The 24,962-nt window shown below is 37.4% G+C and overlaps 1 protein-coding gene across 5 annotated transcripts in view; it reads left to right on the plus strand.

Moving 5' to 3' along the window:
• The window catches only part of PCNX1 (pecanex 1), a 184,340-nt gene that overhangs the window by 12,861 nt on the left and 146,517 nt on the right, over positions 1–24,962 (plus strand). For all 5 annotated transcript variants that reach the window (XM_049897946.1, XM_049897948.1, XM_049897947.1 and 2 more), the window contains exon 2: positions 20,678–20,886. In XM_049897946.1, coding sequence (XP_049753903.1) covers positions 20,678–20,886 — 209 coding nt within the window. The remainder of the gene's footprint in view (positions 1–20,677; positions 20,887–24,962) is intronic.

Genomic DNA, 24,962 nt, shown 5'->3' on the forward strand with positions numbered 1-24,962 from the left:
GAGAGAATAAATTTCTCTTTGTTGAAGCCATCCACTTGTGATATTTCTGTTATAGCAGCACTAGCTGACTAAAAAAAAAAAAACAAACCAAACCTGCTGCTGTCAAGTCGATTTCGACTTGTAGTGACCCTATAGATAACCCCTTGAATACTTCAGGGTGCATCTCCTGCGTAATCCTAACACCCTTTCATATTGAAGATGATTAACAATAATTTCCTAGTAACTGACATCTGGAAACCTAGTGGCATAGTGGTTAAGTGCTACGGCTGCTAACCAAAGGACCGGCAGTTCAAATCCTCCAGGCACTCCTTGGAAACTCTACGGGGCAGTTCTTCTCTGTCCCGCAGGGTTGCTATGGGTCGGAATCGACTCGACGGCACTGGGTTTGGTTTTTGGTTTTTAATTGACATCTGGTCCTTATTAAAATTTCCTTAGTTATCTTCAAAAATATAATTTGTAACTAGTTTTTCCAAACCAGGACCCAGTTAAGGTTTATTTATTTTCCCCCATCCAATTTACTTTTAAAAAGTCTGGGCCAGTTATCTTACAGAGTATTTTAAATAATGGACTTGTCTGATTATGGTGTCATTTTGTTGTTGTTTTTCTCTATTCTTTGTAGTTCCTGTAAACTTAAACCTTATTGTGCAAATTATGTTCCCAGAATTTATAAATTTTAACATGATTAACACGGTTAGTGTTATATTGCAAATTTCCCTTTCATTGTTACTTTTCCTGGGTTGGTAGTCTTATAACGCAATTACTGACAGATGTTTATAGCATTATTTTTGTTCACATTATTATGCAGTGTGTGTAATTGTGTATCTATTTTGACTTTCTTCCTTGTAAAAGACATATCTGGGGTGCTGCGGTTAAGCGATGGGCTGCTAGCTTGCAGGTCGGTGGTGGGAGAAAGTTGCTTCCATAAAGATTACAGCCTTGGAAACTCCATGGGACAGTTCTGCTCTGTCCTGTAAAGTTGTTATGAGTTGGAATTGACTCGATTGCACACAACCACAACATAGGTAAAAATAAAAAGGAAAGCCAAGGTAACGATAAAGTCACAAAAGTGTGCTACTACTCTAGACATTGACATCTGGCTTTCAGAAAACTGTAACTTATTATTATTATTATTTTTTGGTTACTAATGGGGGTAAGGAGAATTAAAATTCTATATTGGCTTGTTTCAAACTCCAGGCTTCCCACACCCCTGCCCATTTTTGAGGTACTACTTGTCTCTTTTCCTTCTCCAGTAGCAAAATAGTGATAGCACAAGCTAGAGTGATGCTAATGGAGGGATCATCTTGAATCTGCTTTTTTTTTTTTTTTTTTAAGGAAGTTATTCACCATCTTTGGAAGCTTATTAGTACTTCCTTTTATGTACCTTACTAGTGTGCATCTTTATACTCCATCAAAAAATTGCTGGCCTGTTGAATGTGACACAATCTTCTACATAGGCAATACATGAGACAGAGCTTTTGTCATTAGATTAAAAAAAATCTAATAACTAGGAATTAGCTTATCTGGGGTTCCATTCTACTTTTCTGCAATAAATTTGGGGTCTTGGGTATTGGGGGTAGATTTTATTTTAACACCTGTCCTCTCTCTGCCCGCCAAGGTATATTTGTCACAACTAATGAACCAATATAAATATGTCATTACTAACTAGAATCCATGCTTTATTTGGATTTCTTTAGTTTTTACCTAAAAACTTTTTCTGTTTCAGGATTCCATCCAAAATTATTGATTTTGATTTATTTATTTTGTAACCAGTCACCTTATGGAATTAGTTTATTCTTTCTAATTTTTCTGTTGATTTTTAGATACATAATTATATCTGTAAATAACAATTGTACTTTCTTTCCAATATTAATACTTTTTCCCTTGTATAATTGCTTTGCATAAAACTTTGTATAACTGTATTCAATAATGCTGAAAATATAGGCAGTTTTGCCTTGGTCCCAACTTTTATGGTAATTCCAGTGTTTTACCCTTAAGCATACTAGGGTTTGGTTTGAAATATTGAATTTTTTTCTTAATTGTGTTACAGAAGTATTCGTCTATCCATTTTCTAATGACTTTTGGTCATTCAGTACCAGACTAATATTTGCCTCCATTTACTCTAAAATCTCATAAATGTTACCTATCTCATCTTTTTCTCTTTTCTAGCTCATCCTGTGGCTCTTCGTAGCCATACCTACTTAGATCTTTTTGTTTGCTTATCTTAGTCTTGTCACTATATTGCTTAACCGTTTTTAAAAATACCAAATATTTATCATGCTATTGTATGCCTGTATATCATCTACTTTAAAAGTTACTTGTTTAATCCTCCTCACAGCCCTGTGAAATGAAGATAGTATTATCCTCATTTTACAGATGGGGAAACAGAGGCCCCTGGAGCTTAAATCACTGGCTCAGGGTTATGTAGATTGCTGCTGTCATTTCTTCCCTTTGACCTTCGTACCATCAGCACTTACAGTCACTCTATCCTTCTCCACACAGTTGTGCAAGATGCTTCTTTCTGATTACACTGATCCTGAAACCCTACCTGTGATTTGAGGTGAACTAAGTGTCCTCTGATCCTTTTCAATGTGTTCTGACTCTAGACCTCTCATAGCTGTCATTCCCATTGCCATCAAACTATATCCTTAATGTTAGCTCCCCTTCTTGCCCGGCATATTATGTGAATACAGTGGGAGCCCATTATAAAGCATGATGTTTTCCTGGGGATTTAGTTATGGCTCTCTCATATATTTAAAGTGAGATAATTTGTCTCAGTCATTATTTTTTGGGGGGAGGGGGGTAGGTCTGTGTTGTTCTATGGCATGAGTTATAAATGGCTTTTATTAAACTTTAATGTCTGTCCACTTACTGGTTTAATATGGGATTCTTTTCTTCCTGTCTTTATATCAAATACTTGTCTTTAGTGTTTTCAGTTGCTAAGTCCTAACTTGTAACACTTCTCTATCTTTTGTTTCTGTCCCCTTCTTGCCGTTGGTGCTGACATCACACCTGTTCCTTTACTCCAGCTGCAGGGGTCCAGCATTTGCAGCCTGTTCACACCTTGTCCACCTCAGTTTGTTACGATTATAGTGTTGAACCATAGTTCTTAAGAATATATGAATAGCTGCGACGGAAACACTTGCTGCCACTCAGCTACGAGTTTCAAGGGCTGGAAACCTAACCTTGGAAGAGTGGTGCTGTTTGGTGGGTGGAGGCAGGGAAGCTGCTAAACATCCTACAGACACAGGGCAGCTCCCACAACAGAGGATTTATCTGGACCAAGATGGCAAGATTAAGAAGGTTGAGAAACCTTACCCTAGAGCGTGCGTTCTCAGTGGCTGGGATACTGCCTTCAAGGGAGTGAAAATTGTTTCTTTGGGGGAGGGGAAAAGTCTTATTCTTTTTATGTATAAAGTACAGATATACATATAAATATATATTTGTGATATTGAAATGTCTTACAGGGAAGGTGGTGGCATTAGGAAAATAAATGTCTAAAAATAAAAGACTCATTAATTAGTAAGGCTGATAATGAAACAAAAAATTGAGAAACAGTGCCTTGGAGGGAGACTATATAGTGTAATGGATAAAAACTCAGATTTTGGAGTCTGATTTTGTGGGTATGAACCCTGTTTTTACTACCTATGAGGGGTGGGCAAATGACTCCATAGCCTCAGTTTTCTCATATGTTAAATAAGGAGCCCTGGTGGCACAATGGTTAAGTGTGCAGCTGCTAACCGAAAGGTTGGTGGTTGAAATCCACCCAGCTGCTCCAGAGGAGAAAGAAAAGATTACAGCCAAAAGGAAACCCTATGGGGCAGTTCTGCTGTGTCACATGGAGTCTCTATGAGTTGGAATCATCTTGCTGGCACCTAACAATAGCAAAATTGAGATAATGATAGTACTGGCAAGAGGTAAAACACTAGTTATCCCAAGCTCAAAGAGAGAAAGAATCTTGTTTCGTTTATTGCTGTATTACCATTCCTTACAGATAATCTAAAACTTAATAGGTGTTCAGTGAATGTACATTGAAGGAGCCCCGATGGCACTGTTGCCAAGTGGAAACCCCAGGGTCTGCTCGGCACGCCTCGTCTCAACCAGTAAATGAGAGACCGAGGTGGGAGACTGGAAAGACTCCTTTATTTCATTGCACAAGGAAAGGAACAGTTGGGGCTACCGCCAAGACTGCTCATCAAGGGCGAGAGGGAAGGTTACTTTTATGGGGTCTACAAGCAGGGAGTTCATACAAGTCACATCAGCAACATTCTTAATCATACTGTGCAGGCGCAGTGGGATTTACATATACCTTCATGCATTACATGTTCAGAAAATGGCAGTTAAACTCCACTCAGAAGTAGGGAGGTTACTGTGTATGAGGTACTTAAATGAGAGGAAAGGTTACCCAGAATGTCAACATGGCGTCTAAACTGGTTTTCACCGATTACTTCCAGGTTTGGGCGGCAGTTGAGGGGAACCAGAATGTTAATATGAAGCTACTGGGTGTGTCTATCAAGCTGCTTGAGGCAGTGGAATTTGCCATAGCATAGGAACCTCTGTTCTAGCTCAGTGGTTGAGCTCTTGGCTGCTAATTGAAAGGTTGACAGTTCGAACCCACCAGCCACTTCACAGGAGAAAGCTTTGGCAGTCTGCTTGGGTAAAGATGACAGCCTCGGAAACCCTTTGGGGAAGCTCTGCTCTGCCCTATGGGGTCTCTGTGATTTGGAATCTGTTCGACAGCAAAGGGAGTAAATACCCGTCAAATGAATGAATAAAGCTCTTACACGTTGAGTCAGGTGTTACCAAAATTTTTTTTTTTTATCGAAAATGAGGAAATGGTGGATGCAGGTATGCTGTGCTCTTCACTGTTTTTCTCTGTGAGGCAACTTTTGCATTATTACCTTGTCTTAAGTATTTAGTGTGTGATACCCAACCCACTGCCATCGAGTCGAATCCGACTCAGCGACCCTATAGGACAGACTAGAACTGCCCTGTAGAGTTTCCAAGGAGCACCTGGCGGGTTCGAACTGCCGACCTTTCGGTTATTGCCTCATTTTAGCACTTCCTAAACTGTATAGCATGTAGTACCATCATTCTTTTCCAGCCAAATTGAGTGAGCTCAGGACAGATGCGATGGAAATGGTAAAAGTGGTGTGAGAGCCAATATATTCCTTTTAACTTATAAATCTTATGATTTTCATTGTTGCGTGAAGAAACTCGAGTATTTTATTCCACTACATTTTAGTGAAATATAAGAGTACAATCTAACAATAAATTTTGATAAACTGAATCTTGTATGTATTAATATTTTATTTTAAAAATGTTTATCTTTATTTTAGCTTTATAGTTTGTTTTCCTTTGGCTCAATACTTCTGTTAGTGAATTAAATTATTTTAATTTTGATCCTTAAATTAGAGCTCTTGTATTGGTATTTATTTTGTGCTCGTATGGAGTATTACATCTATTAGAATATAGCTGTATAGAGTATTACATCTATCAGAGTATAGCTGTGTAGAGTATTAACATCTATCAGAGTATAGTTACATAGAGTATTACATCTATCAGAGTATAGTTGCATAGAGTATTACATCTGTCAGTATAGTTAATAAGTGCAAGAAGAATTTCATTATTTCATGCATATTTGCCTGCTGTCCAAAGGTAATTCCATTGACTATACCCTAAGTCCATACAAAGTTTTTGTATTGCTGCTTGCTCAGTTACTTTTCTTCCATGGTTGTCTTTTTTTTGTATGTGTAACAACATGGCTTGGTTTAAAAAAAAAAAAAAGTCCTAAAACAGTGTAACATAGATTTAGTAACTATTATGAAGACTATAGTTTAATGATTTATAAGTGTCACATGTCATACATAAATTATTAGAGATTAATTAAAAAGATAACAAATTGTGAGATTTTGGAGATCAGAAATATACATGTATGAGATAAATGAAAAAAAGAATAGTTGTCTGAATGAAATACAAATGGGTGTTTGTGGTGTACAGAACTTCCAGTAACAGCGTCATATGTACATTCAAAAGGTGTTGGAACTCAGACGATTTATCCTGAAGTGAGATGTTGATGTGCCGTGTAAACCTCTAACTCAGAATGGCTTTGTGTTGAAGAAAGCTGTGTTGCTAAAGATATTTGTGAATAGTTTGAACAGTTATTTCATGAAATAAACCACCAAAACCCATTGCTGTCTAGTTGATTATGACTCATAGCAACCCTATAGTGACAGAGTAGAACTGCCCCATAGGGTTTCCAAGGCTGTAACTTTTATGGAAGCAGACTGTCACATCTTTTACCCGTGGAGCAGCTGGTGGGTTCGAACTGCCAACCTTTTGGTTAGCAGCTTAGTGCTTAACCACTGTGCTACCAGGGCTTCTCATTTCGTGAAATAGAGTGGAAAAATAATATTGTAAAATATATTTTATATACCATTTTAACTTTTTTTATTTTCACCAAAGTTTATAGATTTAAATTGTGTGAAGACCTTTTTTTTTTTGGCTTTTCTTGTTGGAAAAACGGAGGATTCCCTTTAAAGTATGTAGGATTATTTTAGTTCATCAGTGTATATCCTTTTATTTGTTAGGGCCTTTTTTTCTTCCTTATTTTCATGTCTGTGCCAGGTTTTCTCAAATGTGTTCGAAGCTGCTCATCTCTAACACTTAGTACAGTGATGGACTTGCTCAGAGTAATAGACTCAATTCATGTCTTTTGACATGATGGCAGCATAGGTGGTGCATGTGATTAAGAGCTCAGCTGCTAACGGAAAGGTTGGAGGTTCGAGTGTACCCAGAGGCACCTCGGAAGAAAGGCCTGGTGATCTGCTTTTGAAAACTCAGCCATTGAAAACCTCATGGAGCACAGTTCTACTCTGACACACATAAGGATTGCAAAGAGTCAGAATCAACTCGACAGCAACTGGTTTGGTGGTTTTATTTTGTTTGACAATGAATTTTATATACTATATTACATTGACCCCTTTTTAGCTGGGTGATATGGCTTAAATTTTGAATATTACCTCCCTAAGAAAGCATTCTTTTTTTTAAGAAAGCATTCTGCTGTAACTAAAATTGTAAATACAAAAAATGTTCTGGAGTTACAGAAACATAAAATGCAAATATAAATAGACAAGAGAAGATAGTACCTAATGTTTTGAATGATTTTATTTGTATTTAAATATTTATGAGGCAGAGAAAATTCAAACTTCTGCAGAAATATGGGTAGGCTCAAATTCTAATAGTTCACTTGTAAACCAGTTACCTTTGGGGAAAACGTAGTCTGAGTTTGTTACAGAGTTTCCCATTGGCCCCCTGAAGTCAATTTGACTCATTGTGTAGTTAGATTTATAGAATAGTGTACTTTTCACTTTTTTCCTATGAGAAAGTACAACTGGATCTCAATATTGGGAGTATTTTTCTGCTTTTTTTCTAGAGCCCATCCTCTGAAAAGAAACATATAACTGGAATTTTTCTTCAGTTCCCAAAGAGACTGGCAAAAGGGCTGAATCCCTAGAGCCACAACTGTTGATATGAAGGCCCTTTCTAAGTCCTCTGGGGCAGCCTGTATATGAAAACTGTAAAGCTTAAAAAACATTCATTGTCTTTCTGATCTAACCCCTCCTTCCACTTCTAATGAACAGTTACTTACTACACTTTAAGGGCAATTAAATTTATGGCAATTTTGGTTACTGAACATTTCCTCCCTGTCCCCCAATATTTTCCCCATTTGCCAGAAGTAAAAGGTGGTACAGATATGGAACTGGATTTTGCACATTATAGGAATGAGTTTATCCCTTTATCCTTCCTGGAGAATAAGCTGAAAGGGATCTTCCATCAGGATGTGTAAGTAGGGGTCTCCGCGGGCAGCTTCGGATGTACTTGTGGAAAAGCTAGAACCCAGGATGAATTGGCTGTCTCAGTAGAGCTTTACAAAAAATGCTTCTTAATTCTTTGCCTCATTGGCCATTTATCACCGCTGAAAACAGTCATAGGACTGACTGATTTGGGGGCACACTATGGAAAGATGGTAGCACTCCTTGTTGTTAACTATTGTTTTGTTTTTCTTCTCCTGAGAAAGTATTAAAAGTTAGTTCAGATGTTGTTAATGGATGGAACTTACACCTTAGGGCAAGATAGTATCTGTGGTTATTTTCTGCCGAGGATATAGGCATATTGCGTCCAAATTCTGCTTGTTTTTTTCATTTGTCAGACATTTTATTTACTGTCATTTGATTTTTACTCCCATTTCTGCAGGAGATTGACAGAGCAGACAGAAACTTTAAAGTTAAGAAAATTTACACTCACCATTTCTCTCTAAATATGTCAGTGATTGTTTCTGTCACAGCTCACTCTAGAAGCACTATTTTATATCTTGGTAGTTGTCAGCATTCAAGAATCTCAAATCACACAAGGAGAGAAGCATGGGTTTTAAAAGAGTAATCTGAATGAACTCAGTGTTTTGAACTTGTAAACAAAACTTTGTCTCATAGCTGGCAGCAAAGAATGACGGCCTCAGGGGAGCGACAGTTGTATTTATTAGTTATGAATTCATAGCTAAACAGTATGAGGAAAAACAACTTAAGTAGATTTTTTTTTAACTTGCTGGAGAAATGTGACCGTTTGAGTGGGTATCTGTTTTGAAAGACTGAACCGAATTTTTTTTTTTTAATTTTTTATGATTCTCTTGATTGCATGCTTGATCAATTTCAGACTATAGAAGTTGGTAAAAATCTTCAGTTTCTTCATCTTTGGCACCAGTGGTTGGTACGTAAATTTAATAACAGTTGTATTAACTGGTCTTCCTTGTAGGCATATGGATATTACCCTATCACGGACAGTGGTGTACCTCAGGATACATCTTGGAATGTTCTTTTTGATGTTCAGCGCCACGCCATTCCTCTTCAATTTGTCATTCCCGGCATAGTAGACCATATGATTTTGCAATTCAAAATGGCCAATACCAGTCCATTTCAGCTCACTTAATGCCTAGGATGTTGGTCTTTATTCTTTCCATTTCATTTTTGACAAGTTCCAATTTTCCTAGATTCATACTTCGTACCTCCCATGTTCTGATTATTAATGAATGTTTGCAGCTGTTTCTTCTCATTTTGAGTCATGCCACATCAGCACATGAAGGTCCCAAAAGCTTTACTCCATCCACATCATTAAGGTCAACTCTACTTTGAGGAGGCAGCTCTTCCACAGTGGTATTTTGAGTGCCTTCCAACATGAGGGGCTCATCTTCTGGCACTATATCAGACGATGTTCCTCTGCTGTTCATAAAGTTCTCACTAGCCAGTTCTTTCAGAAGTAGACCGCCAGGTCCTTCTTCCTAGTCTGTGGTCCACAGAAACCTGTACACCATGGGTGACCCTGTTGGTATTTGAAATACTGGTGGCATAGCTTCCAGCAATATAGCAACAGGCAGGCCACCACAGTACAACAAAATGACAGATGAAGGAAGAATATGCTCGGCATTTCTTAAGCTGAAAGAAATGAAGAAAAAATTCAAGCCTCGAGTTGCAATATTGAAGGGTTCTCTGGGCAAAATATTGAACAACACAGGAAACATCAAAAGAAGATGGAAGGAATACACAGAGTCACTGTACCAAGGAGAATTGGTCGACGTTCAGCCATTTCAGGATGTAGCATATGATCAAGAACAGATGGTATTGAAGGAAGAAGTCCAAGCTACACTGAAGGCATTGTTGAAAAACAAGGCTTCGAGAATTGATGGAATATACCAGTTGAGATGTTACAGCAAAAGGATGCAGCGCTGGAACTGCTCACTTATCTATGCCAAGAAATTTGGAAGACAGCTACCTCGCCACCTGACTGGAAGAGATCCATATTTGTGCCCATTCCAAAGAAAAGTGATCCAACAGAATGAGGAAATTATTGGACAATATCATTAATATCAGACACAGGTAAAATTTTGCTGAAGATTATTCAAAAGTGATTGCAGCAGTACCTTGACAGGGAACTACCCAAAGTCCAAGCCAGATTCAGAAGATGTTGTGGAACCAGGTATATCATTGCTGATGTCATGTGGATCTTGGCTGAAAACAGACAATACCAGAAAGATGTTTACCTGTGTTTTATTGACTATACAAAGGCATTCGACTGTGTGGATCATAACAAATTATGGATAGGATTGTGAAGAATGAGAATTCTAGAACACTTCATTGTGCTCATGAAGAACCTGTCCATAGAACAAGAGGCAGTCATTTGGATAGAACAGGGGAACACTGTGTGATTTAAAATCAGCAAAGGTGTGTCAGTGTTATATCCTTTTACCATACTTATCAGTCTGTATGCTGAGCATATAATCTGAGAAGCTGGACTGTATGAAGAAGAATGGAGCATCAGGATTGGAGGAAGACTCGTTAACAACCTGCAGTATGCAGATGACAGAACCTGGCTTACTGAAAGCACCTACTGGTGAAGATCAAAGACTACTGCCCTTCAGTATGGATTACACCTCAACATAAGGAAAACAAAAATCCTCATAACTGGACCAATAAGCAACATCATGATAAACGGAGAAAAGATTGAAGTTGTCAAGGATTTCATTTTACTTGAATCCATAATCAATGTCCATGGAAGCAGCACTCAGAAAATCAAATTGCACATCGCATTGGGCAAATCTCCTGCAAAAGACTTCTTTAAAGTGTTAAAAAACAAAGATGTTACTTTGAGGACTAAGGTTTGCTTGACCCAAGCCATGATATTTTCAGTTGTCTTATATGCATGTGAAACCTGGACATGTGAATAAGAAGACAGAAGAAGAATCGATGCCTTTGAATTATGGTGTTGGGGAAGAATATTGAATAGACCATGGACTTCCAGAAGAATGACCAAATTTGTCTTGGAAGAAGTACATCCAGAATGTTCCTTGGAAGTCAGGATGGTTAAGATTTCATCTTACATACTTCAGACATGTTATCAGGAGGGACCAGTCCCTGGAGAAGGACATCATGCTTGATAAAATAGAGGGTCACCAGAAAAGAGGAAGACTCTCAAGGAGATGGATTGAGACAGTGGCTTCAACAATGAGCTCAAACATAACAACGATTACAAGGATGGCGCAGGACCGGGCAGTGTTTCGTTCTGTTGTACATGGGTTCACTATGAGTCGGAATCAACTTGAGGGCACCGAACAACAACAATGATTCTCTTGTAATTAATATGCTTTTTAATAGAGACTATGAGCTACAATGTTCATGTTTGTGTCTATTTTTTAATTTTATTCTGACAGGCCCCTCCTCCTGGTCCTTAGTTGTCTGCACTGAAACTGTCAAATACTGCCAGGCAGCCATTGAAGTTTTTGTCATTTTCCTAGTAATTTCTATGGAAATTAATTGGATTTTTTTCAAAATAATCTCAATCTAAGGTTTTCTAGTGTAAATTGATAAGTTTTCTCACTGAGGGAGAAGACGCCAAAAACATAGAGGCATATTCGAAAGCACAGCTTCTTGTAATAAAAAAGAGATGTACTATATGCTTTGGCTAAAAAGCTTGTAAAACTACTTGGCAAAATTGATTATAATTGTTTTGCTAGGAGAGCAAGCAGAATGAGCTGTTGTCACAGTTTTGTTGTTAAATGGCACTGTTGCTCTTTACATTAAAGTCTTTAGTCCTTTCAGTTTAAGAAACTAAAATGTGGTAGTTCTCATGTTTGCCGAATGCCCATGAAGTCTGTGATGCTGAATGTTTAGTAGACACTGCCTTAAATAATGAAGTAGTTGCAGTCGTGGGTAAAAACATGCATATAGGGTGTCTTGAATTAATGATGGACATTTTAAGAGACTTGTTTAAAAAAGGTTCCCGCCCAACAACCTTTGTCTCAGTTGTGAGTGATATCTGCTGTTCTGTTAACCTTTAAGTTACAGACCATGATTTCTGACTGAACTGGTTTGTATATACCCAAGGATAACTACGAAACCAAAAACCCATTGCCATCATGTTGATTCTGACTCATAGCAACCCTGTAGGAGAGTAGAACCACCCATGGGATTTCCTCAGCTGTAATCTTTAGGGAACCTGCCTGCCACGTCTTTCTCCCGCAGAGCGGCTGGTGAGTTCAAACCGCCAACCCTTCAGTTAGCAGCTGAGCGCTTAAACACTTCACCACCACAATAATCAAATCTCAGAAATTGATAAATTAATTAATCATCGCATAATGGAATTGAAAAGTACCCCCAGCCTGTATACTGGGTAATTTTATAACCTTTTGATATATAAGGTGTATAAAATATATAGTATATCTAAGAAGAGTTACTTGAAGCCCATGATGTCTTAGCAGACCTTTATCTTGGGCTTCCAGACACTTAAAAGGGGCCTTGTTTGTCCATCTGTATCACACCAGCTGGTACACCACCTGCATCCTCTGCTGTCCACTGTTTCTGGTATCCAGGAAAAAGTGAAAACAGCCTTTCTGTATGAACAGTTTATACCTATAGACAGATTTGTATGGGAAGATAAAACAGATAGCTTTTATAACTAGAGCAAGTTAATGTTCTTGGTTGCTTCAGCATTAATTTGAAGATGACATCTTCAATAAAATATTTTAACCCAAGAAGATGAAAAGTGTCCTTTTGGATATACCAATATTTTAAGAAATGTTGTTTGTTATGGTACATAATTGACATTAAGTCAGTAAGTACTTGCTAGAAAAATTCAAGATACAGGTTTTAATTTAGAATTGGATTGTTGAGTGGGATATAAAAATTGTATTTTTAACAAAAATAATTTTCTAAAAATGTTTTTCTTCAGAAAAAGAACCTACTTTTCCATGAGATGCTGCTTATTGGTACATAGAATGCTAAATGTCTCTGAAAAAAATCTTATTTCTTTGAAAATACAGCATTGGTATATCTAATTGAATAAAGTATAAAAGCAAATAGTATGCACCACTTAGTTTGCCCTTTTAGTATGGAACCCATAAAAGTGAGGTATAGTTTCTAGGTTTTTGGTGTTTGATTTTAGACAACTACTGAAACTGTGTAAAGACAGACACCATTTAAAATTTTCTTGTGATATTACTGAATCACAACTACAGGGAGGGTTTATGATCTGTTTTTAATATTGTCAGCTGCCCAGGATCAGCTGAGAGCCCAATGAAGTAATGCAAGTAGAGGAGAGAACAAGTTCAAACAGAGTCACATAACAGCCTGGTGTGTGTCTGTACACTTTTACCCCCTTTGGGTAAAGTGAATCTTATAGCACAACTGTCCTCTGTTACCTAGGAACCTCAAGGGTAACCACTGACAGAACTTAAGCATTTAGACAGTATAGTATAAAATATATGAGTAACTTTTGTAATTTGAGTAGAAAATACGAGTGTTATTCATCAGATACTGATTTCCAATATGAAATTGTCATTTAAATTTCTTTGTCTTTGGACCAAAAGCAAAGAAGTTTCCGGGATAAACTGAATGCTTCAAAGGTCAGCGGAGCAAGGGAGGGGGTTTGGGGACTATGGCTTAAGGGGGCGTCTAAGTCAATTGGCAAAACAATTCTATTATGAAAGCATCCTGCATCCCACTTTGAAATGTGGCATCTGGGGTCTTAAATGCTAACAAGCGGCCATCTAAGATGCATCAATTGGTCTCAACCCACCTGGATCAAAGGAGAATGAAGAACACCAAGGTCACACGATAACTAAGAGCCCAAGAGACAGAAAGGGCCACATGAACCAGAGACTTACATCATCCTGAGACCAGAAGAACTAGATGGTGCCCGGCCACAACTGATGACTGCCCTGACAGGGAGCACAACAGAGAACCCCTGAGGGAGCAGGAGATCAGTGGGATGCAGACCCCAAATTCTCATAAAAAGACCAGACTTAATGGTCTGACTGAGACTAGAGGAATCCCGGCGGTCATGGTCCCCAAACCTTCTGTTGGCCCAGGACAGGAACTATTCCCGAAGACAACTTATCAGACATGGAACTGGACAATGGGTTGGAGAGAGACGCTGATGAAGAGTGAGCTACTTATATCAGGTGGACACTTGAGACTGTGTTGGCATCTCCTATCTGGAGGGAAGATAAGAGGGTAGAGAGGGTTAGAAACTGGAGAAATTGTCAGGAAAGGAGAGACTGGAAGGAGGGAGCGGGCTGACTCATTAGGGGGAGAGTAAGTGGGAGTATGGAGTAAGGTATATATAAGCTTATATGTGACAGACTGACTTGATTTGTAAACTTTCACTTAAAGCACAATAAAAATTATTAAGAAAAATCAATAGCATTCAGGGACAGGGTAGCAGGGGCGGGAGTCTGGCAATGATGGTTTCGGGGAACAACTAGGTCAATTGGCGTAACAAAGTGTATTAAGAAAACCTTCTGCATCACACTTTGGTGAGTGGCATCTGGATTCTTAGAAGCTAGCAAGTGGCCATCTAAGATGCATCAATTGTTCTCAACCTACCTGGAGCAAAGAAGAATGAAGAACACCAAAGACACAAGGAAAACAAGAGCCCAAGAGACAAAAAGGGCTACATAAAGCAGAGATTCCATCAACCAGAGAATGGAAGAGCTATTTGGTGCCCACTCAACCACCAATGACTGCCCTGACAGGGAACACAACAGAGGACCCCTGATGGTGCAGGATAAAAGTGGGATGCAGAGCTTAATGGGCTGACCGGGACTGGAGAGAATCCAGAGGTCATGGCCTCCTGACTCTCTGTGAGCCCAAAACTAAAATCATTCCCAAAGTCAACTCTTCAGACAAAGATTAGACTGTACTATAAGATATAAAATGATACTGGTGAGAAGTGTGCTTCTTAGTTCAAGTAGACACATGAGACTATGTAGGCAGCCCCCCTGGAGATGAGATGAGAAGGCAGAGGGGAACAGGAGCTGGTTGAATGAACACAGAAAATACACGGTAGAGAGGAGGAGTGTGCTGTAACATTGTAGGGAGAGCAACTAGGGTCACATAACAATGTGTGTATAAGTTTTTGTATGATAAACTGACTTGAATTGTAAACTTTCACGTAACCCTAAAGCACAATAAAAAAAGAGAAAAAAACATTTCTGTGTCTTCAGTCTTTCAGTGTTCATTGTTTTTAAAAAAGAAATTTTGTACTTATTGTATAAATCATGCACATTTTAGTGTGTGTCTTCGCACTCAATTACTCACTACTCTTAGTAATATAATAGTGAGGGAAAGGGTTTATTTAGATCTTTTTAAGCGTTAATAATCTTTTCTTTGACCCTTTATGGAGGCAAATTCTGTTTGTTATCTTTCTCCATTTGGAGGAGCCATTAGTATTTGCATTGAACTTATCAACTGTTCAGTAATGATGTTGGGGTTGTTGCCTTTCTATCCACTTAATATAAAAAATCACTTTTATCTTAATATGGACTGTGGTGAATTACAGTGGAACTCTGGTTTATTTTTCATTGTCATTTTACATTTAAAAATAGAAGTGGTAACTTGTTATATGTAATGAAAGGTGCAGTGAAGTAGGCATCTAGAAACCTGACTTAATTTTGTTATTAAATAACTGAGTGATCTTGGGTAAAAAAAAAAAAAGCTTTGCCTTTGAGTCAGTTTTGACTCACGTTGACCCCATGTGTTACAGAGTAGAACCGCTCCATATGGTTTTCTTGGCTGTAACGTTTACAGAAGCAGATCGCTTTTCCTCCGTGGTGCTGCTGGGTAGGTTTGAACCACCAAACTTTAGGTTAATATTCCAATGCAAACCATTTATGTCACCAGAAGACCTAGGTGAGATCCTGGTAAATGATTCAGATTTAGTAGGTCTCAGTTTCCTGTCTGAAAATGAGTGTGTTAAACTAAATGATATCCAAAAATTCCAGTTCTTTTGTGAATGTTTCATATAGAATGAGTATCACATTTCTGTAAATTCTCTAAAAGTATCTCTGTGTGTTTCCTTAGGGTGGCCATTTTGCCCAGAAAAGATTATTCAGGGTACTTTTTAAAAATAATGATATAGTTTTAAAGTATATTTTAAAGTAAATGAAAATATGTATTAAATTTATTAAATATGTATATTTATTAAACCTATAAATTAAACAACTTAGCTTAACTTTGAATGCAACTCTTTACAAATTTATCACATTTTAACAGTCATTTTTAAGAGTTTGTTTCTTTAGAAGTTAAACTCACTGAAATTTAAACTGCATTCATAAATTGAATATTCATTTTTAATATATCTTCCCAGTTGCTTAGCTCTTCTAATTCTGATATTTATGGATGTTGTACAATTTTAGTACCTTTTCAACTAAACCAGTTTAATAACATTTTGAATTAGAATCATAAATTTAATTTTTTAGATACTCTAATATGCAGAATTTCTTAATCCAAGCTTTACAAATAGCAATTGTATACCTATATTATGCCCAGACCCAACACAGAATGATTAAAATACAGGCTGTTTGCCACCGCCCCCCCCCCGCCCCCGCCCAACTCCAGCTCACACCCTTACCCTCTCTTTACCAAATTAAAAAAAAAAAATTTTTTTTTTTAATTCTCAATTATGATTTATATGCTTTTAAAATTTTTTTTTTGTGCTTTAAGTGAAAGTTTACAAATCAAGTTGGACTCTTCGTACAAAAATTTATAAACACCTTGCTATATACTCCTAATTGCTTTCCCCCTAATGAGACAACACACTCCTTCCCTCTGCTCTCTCTTTTCCTGTCCATTCGGCCAGCTTCTGACACCCTCTACCCTCTCATCTCCCCTTCAGACAGGAGATGCCAACATAGTCTCATGTGTCTACTTGATCCAAGAAGCTCATTCTTCCCCAGTATCATGTTCTATGCCATTGTCCAGTCCAGTCCCTGTCTGAAGAGTTGGCTTTGGGAATGGTTCCTGTCTTGGGCTAACAGAAGATCTGGAGACCATGAACTCCAGGATCCTTCTAGTCTCAGTCAGACCACTAAGTCTGGTCTTTTTACGAAAACTTGGGGTCTACATCCCAGTGCTCTCTGGTTCCTTCAGGGGTTCTCTTGTGTTCCCTGTCAGGACAGTCATCGGTTGTAGCTGGGCACCATCTAGTTCTTCTGGTCTCAGGCTCATGTAGTCTCTGTAGTATGTGGCCCTTTCTGCCTCTTGGGCTCATAATTACCTTGTGTCCTTGGTGTTCTTCATTCTCCTTTGCTCCAGGTGGGTTGAGACCAATTGATGCATCTTAGATGGCTGCTTGCCAGCGTTTAAGACCCCAGATGCCACTCTCTGAAGTGGGATGCAGAATGTTTTCTTAATAGGCTTTATTATGCCAGTTGACTTAGATGTCCCCTGAAACCATGGTCCCCAAACCCCTGCCCCTGCTACACTGGCGTTCAAAGTGTTTAGTTTATTCAGGAAACTTCTTTGCTTTTGGTTTAGTCCAGTTGTGCTGACCTCTTCTGTATTGTGTGTTGTCTTTCCCTTCCCCTAAAATAGTTCTTATCTACTATCTAATTAGTGAAACAACAACAATTAGTGAAAGCCCTCTCCCTCTCTACCTCCCTCCCCCTCTCGTAACCATCAAAGAATATTCTCTTCCCTGTTTAAACTGTTTCTCGAGTTCTTATAATAGTAGTCTTATACAATATTTGTCCTTTTGCAACTGACTAATTTCACTCAGCATGATGCCTCCCAGATTCCTCCAGGTTATGAAATGTTTCATGGATTCATCATTGTTCTCTATTGATGTGTAATATTCCAGTGTGTGAATATACCATAATTTATCCACTCATCCATTGATGGGCACCTTGGTTGCTTCCAACTTTTGGCTATCGTAAACAGTGCTGCAATGAACATGGGTGTGCATATATCTGTTTGTATAAAGGCTCTTATTTCTCTTGGATATATTCCAAGGAGTGGGATTGCTGGATTGTATGGTAGTTCTATTTCTAGTTTTTTTGAAGGAAGTGCCAAATCGATTTACAAAGTGGTTGTACCATTTTGCATTCCCACCAGCAGTGTATAAGTGTTCCAGGCTCTCCACAACCTCTCCAACATTTATTATTTTGTGTTTTTTGGATTAATACCAGCCTTGTTGGAGTGAGATGGAATCTCATTGTAGTTTTGATTTGCATTTCTCTAATGGCTAATGATGGTGAGCATTTCCTCATGTATCTGTTAGCTACCTGAATGTCTTCTTTAGTGAAGTGTCTGTTCATATCCTTTGCCCATTTTTTAATTGGGTTATGTGTCTTCTTGTAGTTGAGCTTTTGCACTTTCATGTAGATTTTAGAGCTCAGACGCTGACTGGAAATGTCATAGCTAAAAACTTTTTCCTGGTCTGTAGGTAATCTTTTGACACTTTTGGTGAAGTCTTTGGATGAGCACAGGTGTTTGATTTTTAGGAGCTCCCAGTTATCTAGTTGCTCTTCTGCATTGTTAGTAATGTTTTGTATACTGTTTACGCCATGTGTTATGGCTCCTAACATTGTCCCTATTTTTTCTTCCATGATCTTTATCATTTTAGATTTTATATTTAGGTCTTTGATCCATTTTGAGTTCGTTTTTGTGCATGGTGTGAGGTATGGGTTTTGCTTCATTTTTTTGCAGATGGATATTCCGTTATGCCAGCACCATTTGTTAAAAAGACTGTCTTTTCCCCATTTAACTGACTTTGGGCCTTTGTCAGATATCACCTGCTCATATGTGGATGAATTTACGTCTGGATTCTCAATTCTGTTCCATTGGTCTATGTATCTGTTGTTTTACCAATACCAGGCAGTTTTAACTACTGTGGTGGTATATATAATAGGTTCTAAAATCAGGTAGAGCGAGGCCTCCCACTTTGTTCTTCTTTTTCAGTAATGCTTTACTTATCCAGGGCCTCTTTCCCTTCCATATGAAGTTGGTGATTTGTTTCTCCATCTCATTAAAAAATGTTGGTGAAATTTGGGTCGGAATTGCATTGTATCTATAGATCACTTTTGGTGGAATAGACATTTTTACAATGTTAAGTCTTCCTATCCATGAGCAAGGTACGTTTTTCCACTTGTGTAGGTTTCTTTTGGTTTTTTGCGGTAATGTCTTGTAGTTTTCTATGTATAGGTCTTTTACATCTCTGGAAAGATTTATTCCTAAGTATTTTATCTTCTTGAGGGCTACTGTAAATGGTATTGATTTGGCGATTTCTTCTTTGATGTTCTTTTTGTTGGTGTAGAGGAATCCAACTGATTTTTGTATGTTTATCTTGTATCCTGATAATCTGCTGAGCTCTTCTTTTAGTTTCAGTAGTTTTCTTGAGGATTCGTTAGGGTTTTCTGTGTATAAGATCATGTCATCTTTAAATACAGATACTTTTACTTCTTCCTTACCAATCTGGATGTCCTTTATTTGTTTATCTAGCCTAACTGGTCTGGCTGGGATCTCCAGCAAAGGGCATCCTTGTCTGGTTCCCAGTCTCAAGGGGAATGCTTTCAGACTCTCTCCATTTAGAATGATGTTGGCTGTTGGCTATGTATAAATGCCCTTTATTATGTTGAGGAATTTTCCTTCTATTCCTATTTTGCTGAGAGTGTTTATCATGAATGGGTGTTGAACTTTGCCAAATGCCTTTTCTGCATCGATTGATGAAATCGTGTGTTTTTTTTTTGTTGTTGTTGTTTTTAATTGTATCTGTTTTCTAAATCTCTCTGGGGTGAAAGAGCCAAAGACCTAATTTCACCATCTTGAGTATTTGAGATTTCTTTCCCAAACAAATTTGAGGTTTTGTTCTTAGACGGCTGATGTTACATTTTATAGAAACATGTGGGTTCTACAGCTGCAGACACCCAGGGTGACTTTTCTCATGAAAGTGGCAATAAGCTGAGCCTAGTTTTATAGTTTTTTGCAACAATGACTCCGAGACCATGCTTTCCAAGAGGGGTGGTCTCAGAGCCTGCCATCTCTGTATTCACATTCCACACACATCATGCAGTCCTCAAGTATGCAGTCCCCACACACAGGTCACTTCACTGAGTTATTGCAATTAATCTGTTTACTGCTTGATTCTGTTATATATTCTTTTTTATCTGGCAGGCAAAAGTTTTTAAATATTTTAAAATAAAACCCACTTGGGTTTTGCATATCTCCCATGTTTTACTTGGTTTTCTAAGGTCATTCACATGACAGTTTTAACTTCAGTTTTCTAGAACAGAAAGAATGTTTATATTCTAAAAAAGTTACGCTGAGACAAACAGGGATTATCTGCATTTGTATCGCAACGCAGAATTATACCCATGTTGTGCAATGTGATGCCTTAGCTCTGCAATTGTATTGTAAGCTTTTGGCATGGACCGTACATCAGTGCTTTCCAATGGAAGTATAATGTGAGCCACATATGTGATTCAAAATTCCCTAGAAGCCACACTGTAATAAAAGAAACAGGTGAACTTAGTTTTAATAATGTATTTTTATGAAATATTGTTGAGATACACTCCTTTTTCATACTGATTCTTTGAAATCCAATGTTATAGTCACTGCACATTCAATTCAGACTGGCTGCATTTCAAGTGCTCAACAGCCACGTGTAGCCATTGGCCACAGTATTGGACAGTGAGGTCTTAAATATGTATAATTTAGTGCTAGTAATTTTTTTTAACACAATAGGTTGTGTTACAAGACTGGTGCTTTGTGTGTGAATGTGCGTGTATTTTAGTTAGATTTCTCTAATTGAATAAAATATAAAGTCTTTAAAAATGTGTATTTTCTTTTTCTTAAAGGCTCTTCCTTCTTCCATGATTATAGTAGCAGTTTATTGTCCTGTGATAGCGGCTGTTTTCATTGTTCTGAAGATGGTCAACTACCGGCTACACAGAGCACTTGATGCTGGAGAAGTTGTAGATAGGAATGCAAATGAGTTCACAGATCAGCGAGCCAAAGCTGAACAAGGCAACTGTTCAACTAGGAGAAAAGACAGCAATGGACCGAGGTAAGGAAACCTAGTTACTTGGTGTAATGGTGTAGATTATTATATATGTGTAATGATGTGATTATTGTATCGTACCTGTTCTGTTTATATGGTTTTAAAGCGGTTTTGGGTCTTACCACCGTAGATAGGACGAGAAGTACAGGTTTGTAATGTTAGACCAGAACAAAGCTAACTGACATACTTGGGGATTAAAGTAATATCCTTCACCTTAATACTAAATGCCATGTTAGAACAGTATGTTGCCATATAATATTTATATCAAAGAAATAGCTTATGAATCTTAGCATTTAACTTTTTATTTACACATATAAACGAAGTACGTTTTATATCTTAAGCAAATTGTGATAACGTTTTAATTGACATTTATAATCTGTATTTCTCACTTAGTCTGTTTTGATTATCTTTCAATTTTATATTCTTACCTTAGAAACTAGGAGTCCTGGTGGTGCAGTGGTTAAGCGCTCTGCTGCTAACCGAAAGGTTGGCGGTTTGAACCCACCAGCTACTCCGCGGGAGAAAGATGTAGCAGTCTGCCTCGGTAAAGATCACAGCCTTGGGAACTGCCTGGGGCAGCTCTGCTCTGCCCTGTAGGGTCATTGTGAGTCAGAGTTGACGCCACAGCAACAGATCTGGTCTTTTTTTCTTTTTGGTACCTTAGAAGCTTTTTTTTTTTTTTTTTTAGAAGCTTACTGTATTTTTAGCAAATAATGTGTGTGTTCTAGGTTTGTTTGCCAATCACGCCCTCCCCCTGCAATGTATTTTCATAAGCATGCTGTGCTATTTTTTTTTTTTTTTAACGGCAACATGTAAAAAAAAATTGGTATAGCGCTTATAAAAATACCTCCTGGGGGGAGGGCAAGGTTGGCAAATAAACATAGAACACATGTGTTACTTATGTAAAAATAAGGTAGCTTTGCTTTCCTAAATCTTTGCATGAATGACTTTTTAGGATTTAACTTTGTACTTGTCACCTTCACCTGAAGATTTTCCCTCCCCTTCCCAGTTAAAGTATCCCCCCTGCCTCTCTCAGTGGCTTTTTAACCCATTACCTCGGCCCTACCCCTTTTCTCTTTTTGAGAGAGGGGTTTAATTTATTCATAGTCAAAAATTTATCATGACCGTATAGAAATAATAGATATCACTAACATAACTCGTAAACGGTTACTACATAAGCACTTGACATATATAAGCTCATTCAATCATCAAACAATTCTATTATCCCGTTTTTATAGATCAGTGGAAACTAAGATGAGAAAGATCAAATAGTATAGGCAGTTGGGCTTTGGAGTCCATGCCTTTAACCACTATCCCATGTTTCCACTAAGTATAATCAGAAAGATTTCAGGTGCCAAGGTATATTTTCCAGTGCATTGAAGGCCCTTGTTAGCCCCTTTAAATTATATTTTTCTTCTTCCCTAATTATCTTACTTAATCATTTATTTACATTTATAAGCATCTTGAAGGCAGGAACCTTGTTTTTCTTATAAACAACTACATTTATAGAACCCAGAACAGTGTCTGGCACTGATAGATACTCAGTAAATATTTGAAGTAGTGAAAACATTTTTTCTATATTATTTTACGTGACTGCACAGTAGTCATTTTGTGGATATATGATAATTTAACTATCCTATTTTTAGTTATTTCAGTTATTTTCAAACTTAAATATTAGAAACATAATGTTTAAATTTTAAAGATCATGTAAACATGACTAAATTTTTTTGCCGTAATTTATCAGAGGTGAAATTACTAGGAAGGCTACAGAATGTAGATTGTGCGCTTTGTCAGCCTGGGCTTGAATCACTTGCTGTCACCTTGGGGAAATTACTTAAGCTTCTTATGCTGTGGCTTTTTCATCTGAGTCATAAGGCAATAATAGTACCATCTCATAGGATTACTACAAGGAATAAATAATGTATATAAAACACGTGGAATAGTTCCTGACACAGGGTAACTTCTTAACAATTGCTAACCCTGTGCTTATTATTTCCAGATACTATATATATTCTTATTGCTTCCATTACTGAATTGTTTTCCAGTTTTCTTTTATTTAAATGATTTTATTTTGAAATATATACATTCTAAAAAGTCTGTGAAATATGTGTAATTTAGAGAATAAAAAAGTGTTTAATTACCTACCACAAAGATTAAGAAATAAGACATTACAAATATCATACAAGCCCCATTTACTTCTTTTCCATTTAATTCCATTCTTTTCCCTTTAGGAATACCTATTATCTAGATTTTGTATTCATAATCCCCTGGCTTTCTTTTATTGTTATACAGTGAAACCCATGAGAGCCAGAACTTGACGGAATTGCCTTATATTTCCGAGTCTTGCAAGTTTTCTGCCTATGACAGGGTGCGGTCTTACCACTTTTCTGTCACTCATTTTAGTGAAAGATATTTGTGTTTTCCTTTTCTGACAGGTTTCTTCCTTACACAGATTCTGGATTTCACAGGCTTTACTGTACAGTCTTTGTAGGTATTCCTAAACATATATATTATTTAATTTTGCCTGCTTTGGGACATTACCTGAAGACAGTCATAGGATATGCACTTCTCTGTGAGGGGTTCTTTTGCGCAGAATTGTGTTTTAGAGACTCACCCATGAGGTGAGGTGCTAGTAGCTGTAGTTCATTCATATTCGCTGTTGTACAGTCTGCCATCGTAAGAGTAGACCACAATTTATCTGTCCGTTTTCTGTTGATAGTCATTCAGATTATTTCCATAACATGTTATTGTATATGTCTCCTGGTACATATGTGTACCTCTAGCGTACCTAAGATGTTCACAGGGCATTTTCATGTTTAATTTTATTAGATAATTCCAAGCTGTTTGCTAAATTATTGTACCAGTTTACACTCTCACCAATAAAAGTATAAAAGTCCTTATTGTTGCATATCCTCATAAGTATTTGATATTGTTAGATCTTTAAAAACTTGCCAATCAGGTAAGTGTAAAATGTATCTCACTGTGACTTTTAGTTAACATTTCTTACTACTAATGAAGTTGAGCGTCTTATCATGTATTTTTGGTCCATTAAGGTTTTGTGTTCTTTCAAGTGCCTGCTCATGTCTTGTTCCATTTTTCTTTTGAGTTATCTTTTTCTTATTGATTAATAGGAATTCTTTATATTCATGATACAACCCCTTTATTGATTATGTATGTTATCTTCTCAGTTTGTGGCTTGTCATTTCACTTTCTTTGTTTCTTATGATTATCATACATTCTTAAAGTCAGTATAATCAAATTCATTTTTTTGTGATTAGCATTTTTTGTGTCTTGTTTAAGAAATTATTTTCTACTCAGAGATCAGAAAGATATTCTCCTATGTGGTCTTGTAGAAGTTGTGTGGGTTTTTTTTTTTTTTTTAATTTCAATTTTACTTGAAATTTTTTTAGTCCGTAGTTTGAGATAGGGATCCCAGATTTACCTTTTTTTTTTTTAATAGTGAATAACTGGTTTTCTCAGTACTTGTTAAACAGACTGCCTTTTCATAAATTAAGCTTCCATATGTGGTAGATAAGTTTCTGGGCGCTCTGTTTTATTCATCTAGTTGTTTTTGCTTGTGCTATTACCACATTATCCTAACTACTGTGCCTTTATAAAATGACTCTTGATATCTGGTGGGGCAAGCACCCTACCTTTTTTGTTTTCAAGAGTGACTTTAATGTTTTTGTTCCTTTGCTCTTTGATATGAACTTTAGAGTCTGCTAGGCAAGGGCTGCAAGAACTTGAATTTTTTTAGAATTACATTGAGTAGGGAGATCCTCTGGTGAGAATTGGTGTCCTTATGATAGTGAATCAATTAATCTTCTCTAATGTCTTTCAGTAAAGTTTTGTCATTTTCTTCATTAAAAGGCTTGCATAACTTTTGTTTTTGTTGTTGTTAGATGGCTGTCAAGACAGTTCCAACTCATAGCAACCCTAAGTACAACAGAAAAAAACACTGCCCGGCCCTGTGCCATCCCCACAGTCGTTGCTGTGTTTGAACCCGTTGTTGCAGCCACTGTGTCAGCCTATCTTCTTGAGAGTCTTCCTCTTTTTCGCTGACCCTGTACTTTACCAAGCAT

Source organism: Elephas maximus, chromosome 10 (genome assembly GCF_024166365.1).
Source record: "Elephas maximus indicus isolate mEleMax1 chromosome 10, mEleMax1 primary haplotype, whole genome shotgun sequence".
NCBI lineage: Eukaryota > Metazoa > Chordata > Mammalia > Proboscidea > Elephantidae > Elephas > Elephas maximus.